Below are 20,764 nucleotides of genomic sequence, written 5' to 3' on the forward strand. Positions count from 1 at the left end.
CCACAGGACGTCGAGGTCATTGGGCTTTGGAGTTGGATCCATATCAACGGACAATAACACACAAGGAGGGAAAGAAACACACCAATGCTGACGCTATGTCACGGATTCCCCTCTCACACGACCTTGTGGTTCTGGATGGCTCCTCCTCTCCTGTTGATCTGGAAACACCGCCTCCAGTTTCAGAGTCACACAATCCACCGGTGCAGCATTCTCCAGCCATCAACACCACAGCTCAGATTTGCTCCTCAGAAAAAGACACTGCTGTGGTTCAGACAACCAACACAGGTATGGAGCTGTTGCAACACACACTTTCTGATCAAAGTGATGACATTGTGACTGAACAACTTTCTGACCCCATTCTTTCAGAAGTGTATAGATGGGTACAGCACGACAGACGACCTTATCTCAGACATGTAAGAGGGAAAATCCAAAGAAAACTTTGGTGGCAATTCCCTAAACTTGAACTATGTAATCAACTGCTTTGTCGAAAAGCTCACACAGCACCAGGAAAGCCGCTTGTGTATCAGGTGCTGATCCCCAACACGCTGATAACAAAGACGCTGAACATTCTGCATGGCAATCCCTATTCAGGCCATTACAGTGCTGATCGCACATTCAAGAAAGCTATAACCATGTGCTATTGGCCAGGCATGAGATCTGATATTTATAACTTTTGTACTGAGTGTCATACATGTGAAGCTTACAAGAAACCTGTGCCACAACACAGGGCTCCCCTACAGTCCATACAGGCAGAGAGACCATTCCAGTTTGTGTGCACAGATATTACTGAGCTCCCACTCACCTCACAAGGTCATAAGTATGTTCTGGTAGTGCAAAATCATTTTACAAAGTATGTTAATGCTTTTCCAATGTCAGATCAGAAAGCTGTTACAGTAGCAAAACTACTTTGTGAGAGATATATTCCTGAACATGGAGTTCCAGAAGAACTGTTTTCAGATCAGGGACGACAGTATGAGTCAGAAATCATCCAAACAATATGTCACAGACTGAACATCAAAAAGAAAAGGACCTCACCATACCATCCTCGTGGAAATGGGATGGTTGAGAGATTTAACAGGACTTTGAAAGGACAGTTGGCTAAACTCATTCATCAGAATGAGGGTGAATGGGACCACTATTTGCCAGCAGTGGTTCTCTCCTTTAACTCTACTCCACATTCTAGCACTGGATACTCACCTTATTTTCTTGTGCATAGCAGAGAGCCTCGTGTTCCAGCTGGTGTGACTCTCTCTACGCCGGTGGTGTCATGGACGCCACAGAACTATGGGTCAGAACTGGTGAAACGGCTGGACACAGTTTTTCAGACTGTGCACTCTCAGCGTGAGGAGCAGCGACTCAAACGTGAGTACTACTTTAACAAACATGTGAAGTTTAAGCCTTATCAATGTGGTGATCTGGTGTGGATAGATGATCCCACAACGCAGAGACAGAAACTTGAACCTAACTGGACCGGACCTTACAGAGTTGCCTCATCTGATGAGAAGGGCCTCATATACAACCTCTTGGATTTGAGACATCCTCAGGCTGGATCAAAAGTTATTCACTATGATCGACTGAAACCTTATCGTTCCACTAGGGACACAGCTTCAGTACCAGTGAACTAACCTGTGCCCCAACAGCCGATGGACACTCTCCCCAGCTACACATCATTATCTGGTTCACTCCCCATCTTCCCTGGACAGGCTTTCTGCTCCTGCCTGCCCCTCTGTTCCCCTGCTGCGGAGACCTTCAGGACGGGTCTCAAAAGTCCAGCCACATGATAACCGACAGACTGCCACGGCTCTGGCACAGCCTGTTGGGACACATTCTGGTGGCCCACCAGCAACTCGGTCAGGGCGGGTTGTTCGGAGACCACAGCGGCTCCTGCTGTGAGCAGCCCTCTCCCACTTGAAGGATGGATATGGACAGTTATTTTCTGGTGTTTGTCGTTTACATGGAACATGTGCAAGTGAACAGTATTGGAGATCAAGGAGACACATGTATTAAAAAAATAATAATAAAATGCTGAGTTTTAGTTGAATGTGACTATACTGTGTACTGTATGTTCCATTCGCTTTATACGGTATTTTCAATATTCAGGTATTTAACAGGTTTGAAGTGGCAGTTTCCCTGAGGGTATAAGAGTTGTAAAATGGAAGTGCATATAGTACAGTTTTCAGGCACTTTTGCCAGACTGATTTTGCTGGTTATTGTAATTCATGTGCTTAACTGGGGTTTACTAGTTCCGTATGTGCCCAGCAGTTATGGAGTGCTTATTTGCTCTTCTGTATTTCTGTGTTGGGATGAGATTTTTTTTTTTTTTTTTTTTTTCATAACCTTTGAAATGAGGACATTTCATTTGAAGAGAGGGAAGAATGTAAGATGAGATTTATTTTTGTGTAGATCTACTTGTTTGTTATTATGTTCTGTTTCTTCATTCAGATTAGGAACTGTTTAATGTAGTAGTGATGTTGAGGATTGGCGGAATGATATAGTGTAAGAAAAGAGGTAATGTGGCACATCGTAAAGTTCTGGGTTGTCCTACACTGTTTACGGTCATTAAAGTGATCGAGTGAGCAGAGAAGAAGTCGCCCCGTGTTTTCTCTTCACCCATATACCTCGAAATGGATTATTAACGTCGGTCCATACCGAAGGCCGCGTTACACTATGATCTGTCTGAAAGCCATTGAATTGTAATCTATGACTGGAATATTCAAGCTGAATTGGATTTTAAAAAGAAATCAGTTTGGCACCGCCTGGCTCTATATGGATCTTTAAAACAAGGTGCTCTCCCAGAAAGTTGGAGGGTTGAAATTTTTGATGAGCTGTGACTCAGATCTCCAAACTACGCACCAAGCTATCAAACTTCCATAGACACATTTCGCATTGCTGGAAAATGATATTTACCCATAACCTCACACCACATGGCGCCATCGTGTGGAATAATGGGACCATTACAATCAATGGGAAGTCTTTGCTCAAACAATGTTTGTTTTATGTTTTGATGGATTAACACAGCCAGTTCATACACTTAAATTATTTTTTCCATTATCTGTTACCGCTGATCCTTTACAGAGCCACGGGGGTCTGGAGCCGATCCCAGCTGACATTGGTCGAGCGGTGGGGTACACCCTGGATAAGTGGCCAGTTCATCACCGGGCTAACATTCATTTATTGAAAAGTTTAATGTTAATGGCTATTACGGGGAATTCTGTTGCGTTTTGTAAAGCTATTCCGCCTCCCCTTAAAACGCATGATGCCAAAAACACTGACATATTGAAATGTTTCAGTCACACTACCAGAAGAAAATATAACATGATTATGGGAAAGGCTTTGAAACGCAAAGTATTCTCTCATTTTAACTCACCTGCCAAGTTAAGAATTGATAATAGAACAATGAGAATAAACACCAAGTACTGAAAATGGCCAGTAGCTCTTAAAATAAAATAAATGCAGTTTACCCAGCTGCAGAAATATCCCTTCAGTGGTTTAATTATGAAGTAGATCCATGTGGATTTTGCTTAGAAGAACTATCGATCACCTATTTTCTTGCTCAGTGACATTCCAGTTTTGGCAGGATCTGTATAGCTGGTTAAACATTGGAACTGATAACCCATCCAGAGCTTTTTAAGATTATGATTTATTGCACATGTCATTATTCTCATCTATAAATGTTGTATCTGAAGTTTATACATACACTTCTGTTTCGTATGCAAACTGTTGATTTCACTACGATCAATAAGTTGTTCAGAAAAACCCCCTGCTCTGTATCGATGAAGGGAAGTGGCTCTTGTCTGTCGGTAGAAGGCAGCACCGGGCGTCGCAGAGCCATGCAGTACAGTACAACGTGGCGGAAACGTGTGAAGAAGAAACAGAAGTTGTTCGTCGCGCAGCTGCACGTGTGGAAGTAGTGTTACCATCCGGTGTGTGAGGAAGAGAAGCAGAGGAGCACAGCAGACACATTTAAAACTTCACACAAGACAACATGAGGCCAGGTAACATTACACACTATTTTACATCGCTGTTATCACGTCACGGTAATTGGTATATTTTGTTCGTCGAGTGTTTAATGTTAGATGAGTTCCCGTGGGCTCGGCCTACGCCGCCATGTTGCCCAGCAAACTGTTAATATTACAAAGAAAACTGCTGCCAAGCCTGTGAACACTGTCTCCATTTACAGAAGAGGCTGGTCAGATGTAATGTTTGGTGTGGTTCGGATGGTGTAGACGGACTGTGACCCGTCGGGCTGTGGAAGCAGTGTGCACGCTGTGCCGCGGAGCACACACGTGTTGAGTTCCCCTTGCAGCAGAGCAACAGAGCAGTGGGACTGGGACTCTGTCGGAGCTGTTCACGGGCCACATCCAAGATGTTAGCTCAAGTTTTACCACCCGTGTGCTACAGCCTCCACCGTCTAATGGAGCCTTAAAATTAAAGCCCAGGTCGGAACGCTGTGTATTTGTATCGGTCGGAGTCGTTCCACGTCCCACACCGTCAATCAAAATACTTGTTTCAGATCCTAAAGCAATTTATCAGATCATTTGTCTTTACCAGAATTCTGTTCATGGTCTCACCGCAATGTAAAAACTGTTCAGAAACATTTAGTTGGATATTGTGAAAGGGCGAGTAGCGTCCACCACGGAGACACCGACATGATCCAGATCCAGCGTGCTCGTGGAGCTCAGTTACTTCCACGACCGAGGACAAGAAACCAGCATGTGTTGGACACGATGTCCTCATCAAACAAGCCAGAGACACTAGCCTAGGTACAATCTGATTTTAAAAGGCTGTTAAATCCACAGGAACGATGTATATATTTTGTTCGTTTGTACGAAGCTCTACAGCTAGCCGCCATTTTCGACTCCACTAACGAAGTGGGCTGTAGTTGGTCACATTGCTGGCTCACCATGCTCAATGTCTTAAAACTGCGCTGTGTACCGCAGAGCTTCTGCCTAAACAAACTAAATAATCCAACTCTTTGTTTTCATGACTGAATAAACAACGGGCCCTGCCACCGTTCCAGCGGCAAACAGTGTTCTGGGACCTTATTTTCCCCTGAGAACAGCGAGTTTATTCACTAATGGACAAAGTTTGTATTACCTCATTGATCTTGTGTGTGTACATATGAAAATGTTGAGCTTGAGTTTCTTCTCCAGAACTACACATTGCTATACTAAAAGCTCCCCTTTGTAACATGTACTTCTGTTAGACTTGTATGCATCTAAAGCAGATGTGTTACACTCAGCCCCTGTTACCAGTTTTATTTTTATTTTTTTAGGGTTCAGTCCCCGTGGTGGAGGACGAGGTAGTGGCAGAGGAGGATTTGGTGACCGCGGAGGACGGGGAGGATTCGGAGGACGGGGAGGATTCAGAGGAGGAAGAGGTGAGGCTGCAGGGCATGGAGAAGACTATAAAGTGCTGTCATTTCTGTTATCATTAATCAAATGTGGTTGAGAATCAACTTTTCCCACCAGTTACAGGACAGGTGGTGCTTTTCATTAAAGAACACATGTGTAATTTATCATTATGAACATGACACATTTTGAGTGAAACCTGGCATGAGTGCGTTATGTATGGCCAAGGCTCAGGTGCTGTTCTGACCTGAGTGGCTCTGTGAAAATGTGTCCGTTATTCAGGCGGAGGATTCAGGTCCCCAGAGGGTGGAGGATTTCGGGGCAGGGGTGGTGGCAGAGGAGCCCCGAGAGGAAGAGGAGGGCGGGGTGGCTTCGGAGGAGGTCGGGGCGGCTTTGGAGCAGGGAAGAAGGTCTTGGTTGAGCCACACAGACACGAAGGTATGTATTATTCCTATTTAACCCTCTTAGGTCCAGGGTATAATTGGCTATTTTTGACTACTTTTGATTTTACCATTAAATTTCACCCTGTTTTACCTTGCTTGTTGGATGTAATTTTTCTCAGCACGACCTCACTTGTCTGACTGTACAATATTTATTTTTTTTTCATTTCAACATACTGTATTACCACAATGGACCTAAAATCACACACAACATAAGATCCAGGCAGGGAAAGTCAGATTTTTTTACTGTGGAAACCACAAACATGTTTAGCAAACCATTTTTATTACTCAGTATACAAATATAAATTGTTTGCTAAATTTGTGCATACATTTTTGAAATTTTAGCTATAAATAATTATTTACATTTAAATGCAGTCAATGCCTCAGGCTCAATGAGGAGCTGCATTCAGGCCAGCCAACCACAAACCATATTTCATGCTTGCTGTGGATCAACAGCTGAAGCCAACCAATGACAAACATACAAGGGTGGGAGTGAGGGAGACGAAGACTGAGACGCACACACAACTTGGCGACTTTCTAGCTAGTGTAGCGACATTCACATTCAGCAGTCTCCTCATTGTTTTGACTCACAAAACAAAAAACGACTACACTAAATACTAACTATACACTCCAAACACACTAAATGTCACAAATCTCTCAACTCTCAAATTGTCATCTCTAACGCTGCATCACCGACAGTATTGCCGTCACTGTCGTTACTCTTTCACCACTTTTGTGAGAGAAGCCAGTTTTTACAGTTTCTTCCTGCACCAAACATGACGGCAATATTCGCAAAAAGTCGTGCCATACATAATTTATCGTAAGTCTGGTTTTACTTGGCCTATCAACACAGTTAAAATCATTATTTGGGATGCAGTCAGTAGGTGCAGAAACCCTGTTGCAACTTGGATTAAACTCGTGATGGATTTGATGCATTTTCTGAACATGTTTATCTGTGTGGAACTGGAGACACTCATTGTGTGTTTGTATACACTCAGGTGTGTTTATCTCCAGAGGGAAGGAGGATGCCCTGGTGACAAAGAACATGGTGGTAGGAGAGTCTGTGTATGGAGAGAAGAGGATCAGTGTGGAGGTGAGATTGCAGGGTTTTCCCTGCCATTATACGGCTTAGGCGCGGCGCCCAAGCATTTTTGCCTCCCGCCTAAGCAGGGTTCTCCCCAGACGGTGGAACAGCGCCGCTACCCCTAGGTCAGCGCCGCTATATATATATATATATATATATATATATATATATATATATATATATATATATATATATATATACATTTTATATTTTTTTACATTTTTAAATATTGATATTTGGCACCAGTGTATCGATAGCGTACCTCAAGACGAAATATCGCGATATATCGTAGTATCGATATTTTGGCACACCCCTAGTGTTAACAGAGTGGTGGGTACATAAACCTGGTATTAAACAGGCCCTGGGGCTAAATTATCACAGACAGTAATGGTAGTAACCATAAGTTCCAATCTTGGCTCCTTAATCAGTACTTTGGATGTTTTTTCTAAAAACATTGGGTAAATATGATTTGTGTACCTGCAGGCAGTGAATCCTTTAGCAGACAGAAGGAGGAATGACTGATTCTGACTGACGTCTGTCTTCATTGTATAATCAGTTTTACTGTATTAGTTTTAAATTGGTTTCCAGTGAGAGATTTATACAATGATTTTGATTCGATGATGGCACGTGTACAGTACTGAAACTTTTTTGACACTGTTTTTCAAATTCTGATTGTGTGAAATCAGCAGCTCTTATCACTGGTCTTGTGGCCACATTAGAATTAAACTTCTGCTTAATCCGTCTGTTAGGAGGGTGAGACAAAGATTGAATACAGAGCCTGGAACCCGTTCCGCTCCAAGCTAGCAGCAGCCATCTTGGGGGGAGTGGACCAGATCCACATCAAGCCCGGAGCAAAGGTCATGTACCTGGGGGCTGCCTCTGGCACCACAGTGTCCCACGTTTCTGATATAGTTGGACCGGTGAGTACTAAACTGTCTGAAAGATTTAAACCGTAATTAAATGCAGTCAAATACAACACATCCACCATGTGGCCCTTTCCACCCAATATTCACAAGAAGTTTTACAATATCAGTTCTTTTTTTCCATTGGAAAACAAACGCGTAAAGGCATTCTGTAGTCTATGTCTGCTGTCCTTTGGAAAATGGCGAACTACTTTTTAGTCATATTTTTGCATAAACATTCCTTGCTCATATGGTCATATAAAGTGTTTAAAGATCAACATTTAACGCAACGATTGAAATGTGATGATGAACACATACTATACACACTATAAATTGTTCACAATAGAAGTCCCTCTGTATGTAGTGGTTATTTAAAAGCTTTAATTATGTATGGGCAAAACCAGGAAATGTTTTTTTCACCAGCATCTTCATAAACAGCTCAGTGAGAACATGAGCCAGGCTGAAATACAGGCACTGGTTATACTTAATGAGGCCTCAGCCAATTTCAGTTTTAATGCGGATGTTTTAACCCTCTGAGTGTGAAGTACTTTGGATCAGTGATTCTCAAGGAAGCGCCTTTTTTTTTTTTTTTTTTTAAATGTTTTTATTGGAGACCAGCGTTTTATAAGCATCAATATAAAACATACTGTTATTCCACAGCTGTTTTCCAGCATCTTTTTTTATATGGTACATTAGAACAAAGAACCAGAAAAAGAACATCTCCCAAGAGCAAGGAGGGAGAAAAAATAAGTAGTAGTAGTAGTAATAATAATAATAATAATAATAATAATAATAATAATAATAATAATAATAATAATAATAATAATAATAATAATAATAATAATAAACAAATAAGTAAAAAATAAATAAATAGATAAATACAAAGATAATTAGTTAGTAAGTGAGGATAAAAAAAATATAAATAAAAAGAAAGTAAAACTAAATACAGTGTGATATAAAAGGGAGGCCAGAGAGAAAAATAAATAAATAATCATAATGATAAAAAACAGATAAATGAATAAAGGATGCCCAGCCTGCTCACTAAAATAGAAATAAAAAGATTGGATACATCAAATTAATTCAGTTGGAGTCCAGAGAGGTGAGGGTGTTTACGTATGTGATAAGAGGTTGCCATCTTTTATAAAAATTAGCTGTTGAACCTCTTAAGGCATATATTTAACTTTTTCCAGAGACAAGAAAGACATTAAATCACTTAACCAAGATGTAGTGGGAGGAGCGTTTGGGCTTTTCCAATGTAAGAGAATACGTCTGCGGGCTATGAGAGAGGCGAACGCAACAACATCAGAGTTTTTCTTAGTGAGACTAGTTGGATTACGAGGTACACCAAAGATGGATATCAGTGGGCATGGTTCTAACTTGATATTGAGGGCATTGTTTAATGATTTAAAAAAGGATGACCAGAAATTGACTAGTTTGGAACAAGAAAAGAACATATGGACATGGTCTGCAGGGGGTAAACCACATCTGTCACCGATATCATTTGTACCTGGAAATAGCCTACTAAGTCTGTTCCTGGTGAAATGAATTTTGTGGAGAACCTTAAATTGGACTAAACTAAGATGAGCACAAGAAGATGTAGAATTAACCCGGATCAGCGCCTCTCTCCACCACCCATCAGTCAAACCAAAGCCAAGTTCCCTTTCCCAACCACTCTTGACCATCTCAAGGGGGGACATATTCGAAGATGATGTCAGGTCATATAAAACTGAGATCTTGCTACGAGCCATTGGAAGGGAGAGTATCTTAGTGATAAGAGATCCCGCTGGGGACTGGGGGAAAGGAGTAAAATGTGTACGAGCATAATTCCGCGCTTGGAAGTATCGAAACATATGAGACTGAGGTAAGTTAAATTTAACACGGAGATCATTAAATGAGCCGAATGTGCCCTCCGAATATAAATCTGAAAATCGAACCAGACCTCTCTCCCTCCATAAAGTGAAAGCAGAGTCTGCATTGGAGGGGGGGAAGAGATGATTACTGCAAATAGGGCTTAATGGAAGGTTGGCAGCCCAATAGTAAAATAATAGGTTAGGCAGTGCAAGGCCCCCATCTGATTTGCCTCTTTGGAGTGTTGTTTGACGTGCCCTTGGGTTCTTACCAGCCCAAATAAATTTAGAGATCATTTTGTCTAACATTTGAATAAATGATTTAGATAAAAAAATTGGAAAACATTGGAAAAGAAACAAAAATCTCGCAAGGATATTCATTTTAACAGAATTGATTCTGCCCATTAGAGAGAGAGGGAGAGAGTCCCAGCGCGCCAAATCAGACCTAACCTCCACAACCAACTTCATGAAGTTATTTGTATGTAACGAGGAAAGGGAGTGAGAAATATTAATACCTAGATAGCGAAAGCTATTATGAGCTAAACGAAATGGTAGTGCCTCTGCTGAGATCCGCTTAGCTGCATTGTTTACTGGAAAACACTCGGTTTTACTGATGTTTAATTTATAACCTGAGAATGATCCGAAAGTTGTCAAGATTTGTAAAATATTATCTACACAGCCAATCGGGTCTGTTACATATAACAACAGGTCATCAGCATAAAGGGACACTCGATGTTCCAGTCCGGCTCTAAAAATACCAGTGAAACATGAGGAAGATTTCAAAGCAATGGAAAGAGGCTCTATTGCTATGGCAAAAAGCAGAGGAGACATTGGGCAACCTTGGCGGGTCCCTCTTGATAGAGGGAAATATTCAGACCTTTGAAAGTTAGTTGTCACACAAGCAGAAGGGGCCGAGTATAAAAGCTGTTTCCAAGAAATAAATTTAGACCCAAAGCCAAATTTCCCCAGAACAGAAAACAAGTAATCCCATTCGATTCGATCGAAGGCTTTCTCCGCATCTAAAGAGATAACCATTTCAGCAGCTTGGGACATGTTGGGAGATAGCACAATATTTAAAAGTCTTCTGATGTTAGATTATAGTTGACGACCTCTAACAAACCCTGTTTGATCTAAAGAAACTATGTCTGGTAAACAAGGGTCCAAACGGCATGCTAGTACCTAAGGAAGCGGCTTTTACCATTACCAAAGATCAAGCAATCCTACAGGCACGTCATGAATGATCACTGCATCAGTTTGCATGAAAATGTTTGTGTTGTGTGGAAACATCTCTGAAAGCAGTTTAATCTGTTCAAACATATGTCAAAGTTGTTCAATGAAAATTGTCCAGGGACATGTATTGACATGCCAACAGCATAACTTGTCCTTGAAATAACACTGAGATGTACAATCGATTTTTGCCATGCAGTAGGGGAATATAAAGCAAGATGGCAATGTTAAAATCCCTTATCTATTGGCCTGTGAACAAAGTAACTTAGGTACAGTTTAACATGAATGTTACTTTGTGATGAGGGTAAGTAAACATGAAAGTAACATGTGTCTTGTGTATGACAGGAAGGGCTGGTCTACGCTGTGGAGTTTTCCCATCGATCAGGTCGTGACCTTCTCAATGTGGCAAAGAAACGGACTAACATCATTCCAATCATCGAAGATGCTCGCCATCCACACAAATACCGCATGTTGGTTGGTAGGTAGTCCTGAGCCCCAGCAGTAACACTCAACAGATGCTGGCAGGCAGGCAGGCAGGCCACACGTTTAGACTGAAAGTCCATATCTTATCCAGATTGATTTTAGACTGTCTAAACAGCAAAAAAAAAAATGCAATTCAGAACAGATTATACAGGTGTGTCTTAGCCTGGACAGTGGCTGCTTGAATGCAGTTTCAGAGTGGCATTTGCTTAACTTGCAAGAGATCAGATGTCTAGCAGCGGATACATTCGCTAAGAATTGGCAATCCATTGTCACGCTGGCAGTCAATACTCCAGAACTATACCAGTTTTCAGTGTGAGTATTGTGTCAACCAAAGTGTCATAAGTGGTATTCAGCCACTGTTGTCTATAATCTGACAAAACTGACCTATTTTTATCTGAAATGACGGTCTCAGGGTATTCAAACTTTGCACAGGAAGAGATATTTAATTGTTGCGGTCACTGTGGGCCATTACTCAGTCCTCAGATGAACTTTCAGTCTTCCATCCTCACTTGTACAAATCCACTATCTGTCTATGTTCTATAGATTTACATTCATAGATTCACTGGCGCATCAAAATATATATGCATAATCATTTTACAACCTTCATACCTATGCATACTAGGGCTGAACGATATGGACAAAATTTCATATCTCAATATTCATGCTAGATATCTCGATATCGATAAGATACGATATGACTACGGGTTCGGTGAAAACCAAGCATTTTTCAGAAAAATAGATTATTTTAAGCCATATACAAATGGTTGATGGAGAAATCTTTACCAAATCACAAACTCACTTCAGAGACAAATATATTTGAAGTAACAGTAAAGGGAGGGAGAAGATCAAACAAACTATGTGCATTTTTACAAGATGAACAATGACATCCTAATCTGGAGAGAGAGTGAGAGTGAAGATCGAGACTCAGCAGCTTCAGGTTATCGCTGGTAAAGTACCAGTGGAATCTAGAAAGACTATGAATTCAGAGAATTAACGGATCAAAACAGACTGCAGCTATACGATCTCAAATCCACAGAGCGAGCGGTCGCAGCGTCCGCTCCTGCTGCCCCAGCCAGCCCCCCTACATACACACCTGCCACCTGCAGCCGGGTGAGAGGACAGAGAGCCGGCGCTGCTGCAGGGGAGCTGCAGACTGTGATGACTCTAAGCAGCAGGAGAATTACAATATATTTCTCGCCTTTCCCCTGATGATCTGAATAAGTCGCTAAATTTGATGCTAGTCGCTTTTTAGAAATAAAGTCGCTAAGAGGGTCTGAAAAGTCGCTAAACTAGCTAGAAAGTCACCAAGTTGTGTGTGCGTCTCAGTCTTCGTCTCCCTCACTCCCGCTCTCGTATGTTTGTCATTGGTTGGCTTCAGCTGTCGATCCACAGCAAGCATGAAATATGGTTTGTGGTTGGCTGGCCTTAGCGGTGCATTCAAGGGCAATCGTAAAAATGTTTGTTGCGACTGCCAGTGCTGTACGTGCAGGGCGAGCGGGGTAATCTATATCGTTTATATCGTTGCTTTTTCGATATGAATATCTTGAATGTTCATATATAGATACGATAACGATATATCGTTCAGCCCTAATGCATACCTTCATTTAAACTTTTACTTTCTTACCCACCTCATCAATTAAAAGTCTTACTATATACATCAGAGCCAGGGGAGTGTATATTTCTATTACTCGCATCAAGAAATGGAAATGAGCATGAAACAAGTGAAATTGCAGTATGCTTGCTCTGGTTATAAATTCATACCAGTTATTATAAGTGACTAGTGCATTGCCCGTAGGAAATATGTATTCCTATAGAAAAATGGGAGGTTAAGTAGCTTTTTCATGGATGGCCAAATGACGCTGTGTTTGAAGATGAGACGCCAGGGATATTTAGGCTTGTTGTGAAATCCGATATTCCAGGGTATAATTGGCCGTTTTTGACTATTTTTGATTTTGCCATAATATTTCACCTTAAAAACTATTTACCTTGCCTTGCTTGGTGTCATTATTTTCAGCACAACCCCACATGTGTGACTGTACAGTTATTTTTTCATTTTGACAAACTGTTATAACACAAATGAATATGTTTAACGAACTATTTTTATTATAATGCAAATATATAAATTGCTGTTGGCTAAAAAAATTGAAATTTACAAAGTTATACGTAGTGATATGTTTCCCCCAGCTCCTTCCTGCCTGCTGAACATTCAGCAGTCTCCTCATTGTTTTGCCTCATTAAACAAAAAAAGACTCCACTACACACTAAACTAAACACACACTACACTCCAAACACGCTTGATGTCACAAATCTCTCAACTCTCCAAACCTGCTGTCTCTGTCACCGTCACTGTTCCTCCGACAACTCCATCCCCGTTCCTAAGCAACCAAATCACATAGTTTGCTGTTTAATTTTGTGATTGGTTGGTGGGGTGCCTATTTCCACCAATAGGAAAAGGAGTAGCACAAAGCAAACACTTCTTGCTTCGTGAGGGAAGCCCATTTTGACCATTTCTTCCTGCACCAAACGCGCAGCAAACGTGACCGCACTGTTCGCGAAAAAGCGTGGCGGACATTATTTATCATACGTCCGGTTTTACTTGGCCTATCAACACGATTTAAAAACTGGTATATAGGGCGCACATGTACACATAAGTCGCAACCGAGACTAACAGAGGCTGTGTCTTGCTGCTACGTCATCTTAAATTGGTCACGTGACGCACTGGCACGTCCGTTGACTGAGGTGGGGGTGGGCTAGCAGCTAGCTACACAGGAACATCCAGTTTGTTGTCCTTGCGTGTCAAGATCTCCTCAGACCCGAACAGACTCGGCCCGGACTCGTTTAGTCTCATTAATCCACAACAGTCAGTTTATATGCACAGAACGGGACCGAACCACTGCCAAATTCCTGATCTAGCTCGCGCCGCTGCAGCTATAAATCTGCTTGTTTCTTAAGGTGGGGGGTCGCAGTGGGCTCTGGTGCGCACATGGCTATTTTGGCTATGGTTAGCAATGCTAGCGGAATTGGTCAATCATTTATGAAATAATTTATTAATGGTATCATTGTAGTCCAAACAAATGTGACGTTGCACACCCTTGAACCACGCATTAGCCATTTTGAATGTCTCAGGTCAGTCTGATCCTGATCCGCAGAGATATTTGAGGCACACAGACAGACAGACATTCCTTGCTATTACAGAGAGAAGGGTTAGTTAAAGGATCTTTTGAGAAGGATTAGATGATAACCACAAGTTTGACATTAACAATAACAGTTAGGCAAGCTAATTGCTAACAATCCCTGAATCTGCAGATGGTGTCTTCTGGTGTCTCTTCAAATTGGTTGTTTTTCTGCCCATCTTGAGTTCTAAAGACACTCTAGCCTCATTAGGTAAACAACACACTAATTGAGTTTAAGAGTTGTGTGTGGACAGGTTGTCTCTCCTCTTGCTTCCCACCTGACAGGCCTCTGATGAAGAGCAGCAGCTCATGGTTTTGTTGGGCTTTTTTAAGTTATGTGGATTTATTGATAGGCACAGTAGTCGTACAGAGAGGAGAACACTGCTTTGAGATGGCTACCGTGATCAGACTTGGTTTGTCTGTCCAAATAGCAGTCTTCTTTTCTCGCCAGGGCAAAATTAACAGATTTTCTCACATTCTTCCTGTCCAATTTTTTTTATTCATATTGTGGTTAAAATTCATTGATTAAATAAATGGACATCAATGAATTGTGACAATGTTTGTAGGCATGTGTGTCTGTGATTTAGATGCTCAGTGTGCACAGAGTAATGATGTGTACCTTTTCCAGGCATGGTGGATGTTATCTTTGCTGATGTTGCCCAGCCTGACCAGACAAGGATTGTTGCATTGAACGCTCACAACTTCTTGAAGAACGGAGGTCACTTTGTTATCTCAATCAAGGTACATTGCCAAATAAATTCACCTTTTAAATGTTTTTAGACATCAGATGGGTCTCATACTCCATGGAATGAATTTAAATGAAGCCCAGAAACTTGTTAGTTTTAATGCTGCATGCAGTGTAATTTCAATGTACAGTACTCACTGCTGCTTGTTACTAGTTTTGATCTGTTTGTTGATCTTGTCAGCAGTATAGACTCTGATGTGTCTCTTTGCTTCAGGCTAACTGTATAGACTCGACAGCGGCTCCAGAGGCAGTGTTTGCCTCAGAAGTGAAGAAAATGAGCTCTGAGAACATGAAACCACAGGAGCAGCTTACACTGGAGCCCTATGAGAGAGACCATGCTGTGGTGGTTGGCATCTACAGGTAAAGTAACATCAGTTTTTCCTGATTGGCTCAGATAAGATCAACCACCTTCACCACGACACAACTGAACCCTTTTATTTTTACAGACATTACATCTCCTGTACTCAACTTTTTCTATACAACACTGATTTGTTTACAAATTCCACCTAACATTCAGTACAAAAAGGGATCTGCCGGACGTGGTTCAGAATTTAAGGTGTTCGATGTAGTATCCAGTATCACATTTCTTTTAATCTATTACAAATTTTAAGATGGTGAAATGCCTGGATACAGCCATCTCAATAATCCTTTTCATTAATAGTTTGAAGATTGTTCTGTTTAATTCACCTCAGAAAGGTGAGAGGAAATATTAATTTGCTTTATTTGACTGGGACAGTGCACAGCCTCTTGGATGTTCCACCTTTCAGGCCAGACATGTGAAAATGATGGTTGCATACTATATATGGATTATTGACTCTAAACCACTTCAGTGCATTATTTCACAAATTACCTGTAAAACTCTATCAGTGGGTCTCATTTAGAATGTGCTTTTTAAAACTTATTAAAACAAGTTAAACAGCTTCTGGATTAGGGGTGGTTAATCGGCCCAATTTCCTGATTCGATTCCGATTTATTGAAGTCTCGATTCGATTACAAATCGCTTTTCGATTATTAACGATTATTGATCTTCCATTTAACATCAGTCAGCTGCTGAATTATTTTACTTATCTTTTGAGTAACACCTCACAGCACCTTCAATATTGTATAGTGTAACTGTAATATCAAAATTATTATTTTTTAATTTGTTTTAAATGTAGCAGCTGTGTGAATGACCAACGGCGGAGAATTGACGAACCGCCGCTGCGGCGGTAATGCAGCGTCTCTGTGTGAGAGGGGCTATTCTCAGCCTCCACAGGTACTACCGCTTCCTGTTTAGGGCGATGCGTCGACGCAAATTATTCATGTCGACGAATTTATGTTGATTACGTCATCCCAGCCCTAATTCAAATATCAAAATGTTCAGCTTTTTAAGGACATTACTGCTTGTATTTTTCTTTTTTCCACCTTTCATACTTTTGGAAATATTCAGCATACGTTCAGCTATAGAAACTGTTCAACTATTAAAATCTTCAGGTTTTTAAGCTCTTTCAGCCTTGTGCTTTTTAGCTTTATAACTTTTTCAAAAATTCAGCTTTTTCCCCAAAAAATTTAACATTGAAGTAAATGGGAAAATCTTCAAATCCTCTGCCAAACTCATAGCCTTTCAACCTCTTCTTGTCCCTCATGCTTTGAGCTAGAGACACCATTCCAACTTTAAACGAGTCACAAGACCTTTTAAAAAATTCTGTTCTGCAAAGTCTTGACCATTCTTATTTTTATTAGGGCTGTCAAAGTTAACGCGCGATTATGCTCGGTATTTTAAAAAAATGGCATTGTATGATTTACGGCCGTCGGTGGCACCTGTAGTCTTGATCCAGAGGGTGGCAGAAGAATAAGAAAGGGAATCAGAGGAAGAAGCAGGGTTGGCGGTTCGGGAAAAACAGTGGACTGAAAAGCGAAAGGAAACGGAGAAAGGACTTATGAACGGCAAATTCACTTTCAAAAACACCGCCAGATGGTTCGGTCGATAGGACAAAAGTTATCTGCACGTACTGTCATCATGAAATGAGTTGCAATTGAAGTACGTCGAGTCTCAAATATCATTTGCAAGCCAAACACATGGCAGATGCAGAGAGCCCCCCCAAAAGCAGACATCACCATGTTTTGATCCCATTTAGGGTAAGGGGATATTTTTTGAGCCTTATTTTCCTGCATGATTTGAAGCTTTGAATAAACATTTTCATAAAGCAAGCATATTTGCCCTTTCTCATGTTGTTAAAAGTATTAAGAACAAAATACATTGAGGTACATTTAGAACAGAAAATAATTCGCAAAAATAATGCTGGGACACGGAGAAACTGCAGTGCTTGGATGGGAGCGTGGTGGGGCCGCCGACACCATGGTTTTGGGCCGGGGCAAGATATGCTGCCAGGGACGCCTCCATAGCCGGAGGGTTGACCAAACCAGCTTTTTCAGCTCCATCCAGGTCCAAAAACTGTCCATAGCCGGGCACCGTAGACAGCGGTTTGTTCCACGTCGAGGTGAGCTCTGCGACAAAATCAGGGAACATGGGCAGGTTGTTCCTGACAGTAGTCAGTTCGGGAGGAAGGAAAAACCCAGAGAACTGCTATGGCTTCTGAGGCCGGTGGAGGAGAGGGCCAGTCCACTTCCAGTTTCTCAGCTGCACGGCGGTACAGTGAGAAGAAGGATGTGTCTACCTGGTCAACTGGCGCAGCAGCGGCTCCTGTTCATCCTCTGATAAGCCATGCACATCCAGGCCGATGTCCAGCATGTCATTGTCCTCATGGTAATAGGCTGGCCCGGGTAGGGGCTGGCTAGCGCCCTCTGAGGGGGCCTGATCAAACCCAGCTACCCAGCTCCGACCAAGAGCGCCACCGGACTCGGACGAAGCCGAGTCCCTCGACTCGGAGAGGAGGGGGTCGTGCCGTGCAGTGGCTGTCTTTCCCAGGACTCTCTCCATGAACTTGAACCGTCTTTCAAGGGTTGAGCCCTGGAGCTGGAGACAGGACTCGGGCTCGGTCAACGCTCTCCTGGCATGGACAATCCCCAGGCAGACGGGACACGCTTCGTGGAAGTCCTTTTCGTGCAGGGAGAAGCTGCACCCCTGAGGACGGGGCAAACGGAAGACTTTTCCTTTGCTTGCTTAGGCTACGCACTCATATCGAGACACAAAAACCAAAAGAAAGCAGATGAAATTAGTGCTCCGCGGGTAGCCAGCGGCTAGCACCAACGGGCAGTTGAGCTAATTTCGAGCTGGCAGTAGCCACAGCTGGCTAACTGGCAGCAGCTAGTTAGCCTGACTCGGTAGAGGTGTTCTTAGCGAGGTGAAGAGCGTAAGAACTGAAGGATGACTGTGGCGGTGCACGTATATGTGCAGGCAGGGCTGCACATACGTCACCTCAGGTCATTGTCCGTAAAGGCGTGAATAGAGGTGTCTTCAGTCAGGCCATGCGGGGGCAGGATGAAATGTGTGATGGTACTCTTTTTGTAATTTCACTGCGTTACATGGATCACAACAAAGATCATTCAAGACCTAAACTACTCAACATCTGGGTCCGTATTCACAAAGAATCTTAAGGCTAAAAGTAGCTCCTAACAGGTGAATTTGGGAGCAACTCCTAAAAATAATAGGCGTGTCAGAAGTAACTTTAGGACTCCTAATTTTTGAAAATAAGAGTTATTCACAAAACATTTTAAGCCCAAAAGTAGCACCTAAGTCTGGGAGATCTTAGAAGTAGTTCAGAGGGCTCCTAACTCGCCAAGACCTGGTCACAGCCGAATTTTAATTCTCCTCATAAATACATTTCTTTATCCAATATTTTTTCATAGGCTTTGTCATGGGCTTGTAGGCAACTTCCTTATTTTCACTTTATGCATTTCGTAGGCTAAATGACTTTTTAATGGGCTGCCCTGTCACTCAACAACCAATCACCGTTGTCACCGCTTCTAAGTGCGTCCTTATAAAATGACATCATCCATAGAAACAGAGAATTACTTCTAGTTTAGGAGTTCACTGTTTTCATAACTAAAAGTAGGGCTCAGCGGCTTTGTGAATTACTTTTAAGAAACAACTCCTACATAAAAACTTTTAGTCTGATTTAGGAGTACTCCTAACGTTAAGATAAAAGTCTGTGAATATGGGCCCTGATCTGTTGGCTTCATTGGTTGCGTTCTCTATACCTGACTCAAACTGTTTATGCACACAGTAGTTCTGGTAAAGTCTTTAAGTTGTAGTGTTGCAGGTAGACGGGATGTGTAACCTAGCGAGGAGCAGCAGAAGACGGGGAGAGTGACGGAAGAGGTCTGTGTGTTTACCTACAAAACTACAGATCAGAGGCAAAAAAAAGTAATCAGCTCTGGTGGGATCAATAACAACTCGTAACTACTAGCTGAGGGTGAAGTGTGCCTGCTGGTTGGAGATGTCCAATCAGTGTTGTAGAGGGCAAAAGAGATTCAAAGAGATGTTGGTAACGTTACCTTGAGCCAAAATATGCCATGACATCGACAGTCAAACTAGCCAAGCCAGACCTGCTGACGTTGGCTCTAGCTAGGATCTACTGGACAGCGCTCACAAATGAAAGTTTCACAACTGCCTATGACTTTATCAGCATTGACTGGGAGATGCAGTCCAGTGTGATTCTGTCTCCATCGCTGGTACAGTGACATAACCATGTGTGGAAATTGGTCAATTAATGTGAGACTACCTCACTCAGAACTCCTCCCTGAGAACATGTGACAGCCTTGCCCCAGGATGTGAACATTTTATTTAGTCTGAGTGCTTGATTAAATTGCAAACACCTCAAACATATCACTTCATATTTTAAAAAATGACTTGTCAGTTACCGGATAATGGGTGTCTCCTATTTCAAAACAAAAGGTGGTCTTCCTCTTTTTGATATGTGTTAACATGTGCCTCTGTTTCTCTCCACAGACCACCACCTAAACTGAAGAAATGAGTGGAAGAAACCTCTGGAGACCTGATTACCTTTTTCAAGCACCATCTACTTTGTCAGTGTTGTATATTGCCCTCCTCTCCTAATTTGATAGTAGTTGTATAACTTTTATGTTGCCAGAGTATGAAGCAGAATGATATTTTTTTTTGGTTTTTTTTGACATACCCACAAACTTTTAATAAAATGTTTGATTCTTATTTTTGATTTGCCTGTAATCTGTGAGCCTTGTTCTAGTTACAAACACGAAGTACTTAAACACTGTAAACAAACAGCTGACATTTTGACAAACCACTCAGGAGAACATTTGGTGGTTAATGAGCACTGACCCGCTCTCCTGTCCCCTTACCATGAAGGTCCAGTTAACTCAGGTCAGTGGAGGTCCAGTCGTCAGCCCAGGGCCATCACCTGGACCTGCATGTGAGATTATGGCCAGATTTGCTATACTGGTATCGGTTAAAACTACATTTAGAGCTCAGACGTAGGGCCCCTGTTTTACGGGATACTGACCTCTGGGACTGAACAAAGGTGTCGATCTAACGCTTCTAAGTCAGAAAAAATAATCAGATTTCTCAGCGTTAACGTTGTCAGCTCGTTACTAA

General features: G+C 41.9%; 1 protein-coding gene across 1 annotated transcript; it reads left to right on the top strand.

Annotated features, from left to right (window-relative positions):
* The first annotated feature begins 3,838 nt into the window (after window positions 1–3,838).
* On the top strand, window positions 3,839–20,291 carry fbl (fibrillarin). The gene is made up of 9 exons (XM_030394109.1): window positions 3,839–3,995; window positions 5,276–5,380; window positions 5,634–5,789; window positions 6,790–6,884; window positions 7,625–7,795; window positions 11,197–11,329; window positions 15,136–15,248; window positions 15,467–15,612; window positions 20,144–20,291. Exons 1-9 carry the CDS (start codon window positions 3,986–3,988, stop codon window positions 20,166–20,168), a joined length of 954 nt encoding a protein of 317 aa, XP_030249969.1. The 5' UTR covers window positions 3,839–3,985; the 3' UTR covers window positions 20,169–20,291.
* The last annotated feature ends 473 nt before the right edge of the window (window positions 20,292–20,764 follow it).

Source organism: Sparus aurata, chromosome 17, assembly GCF_900880675.1.
Source record: "Sparus aurata chromosome 17, fSpaAur1.1, whole genome shotgun sequence".
NCBI lineage: Eukaryota > Metazoa > Chordata > Actinopteri > Spariformes > Sparidae > Sparus > Sparus aurata.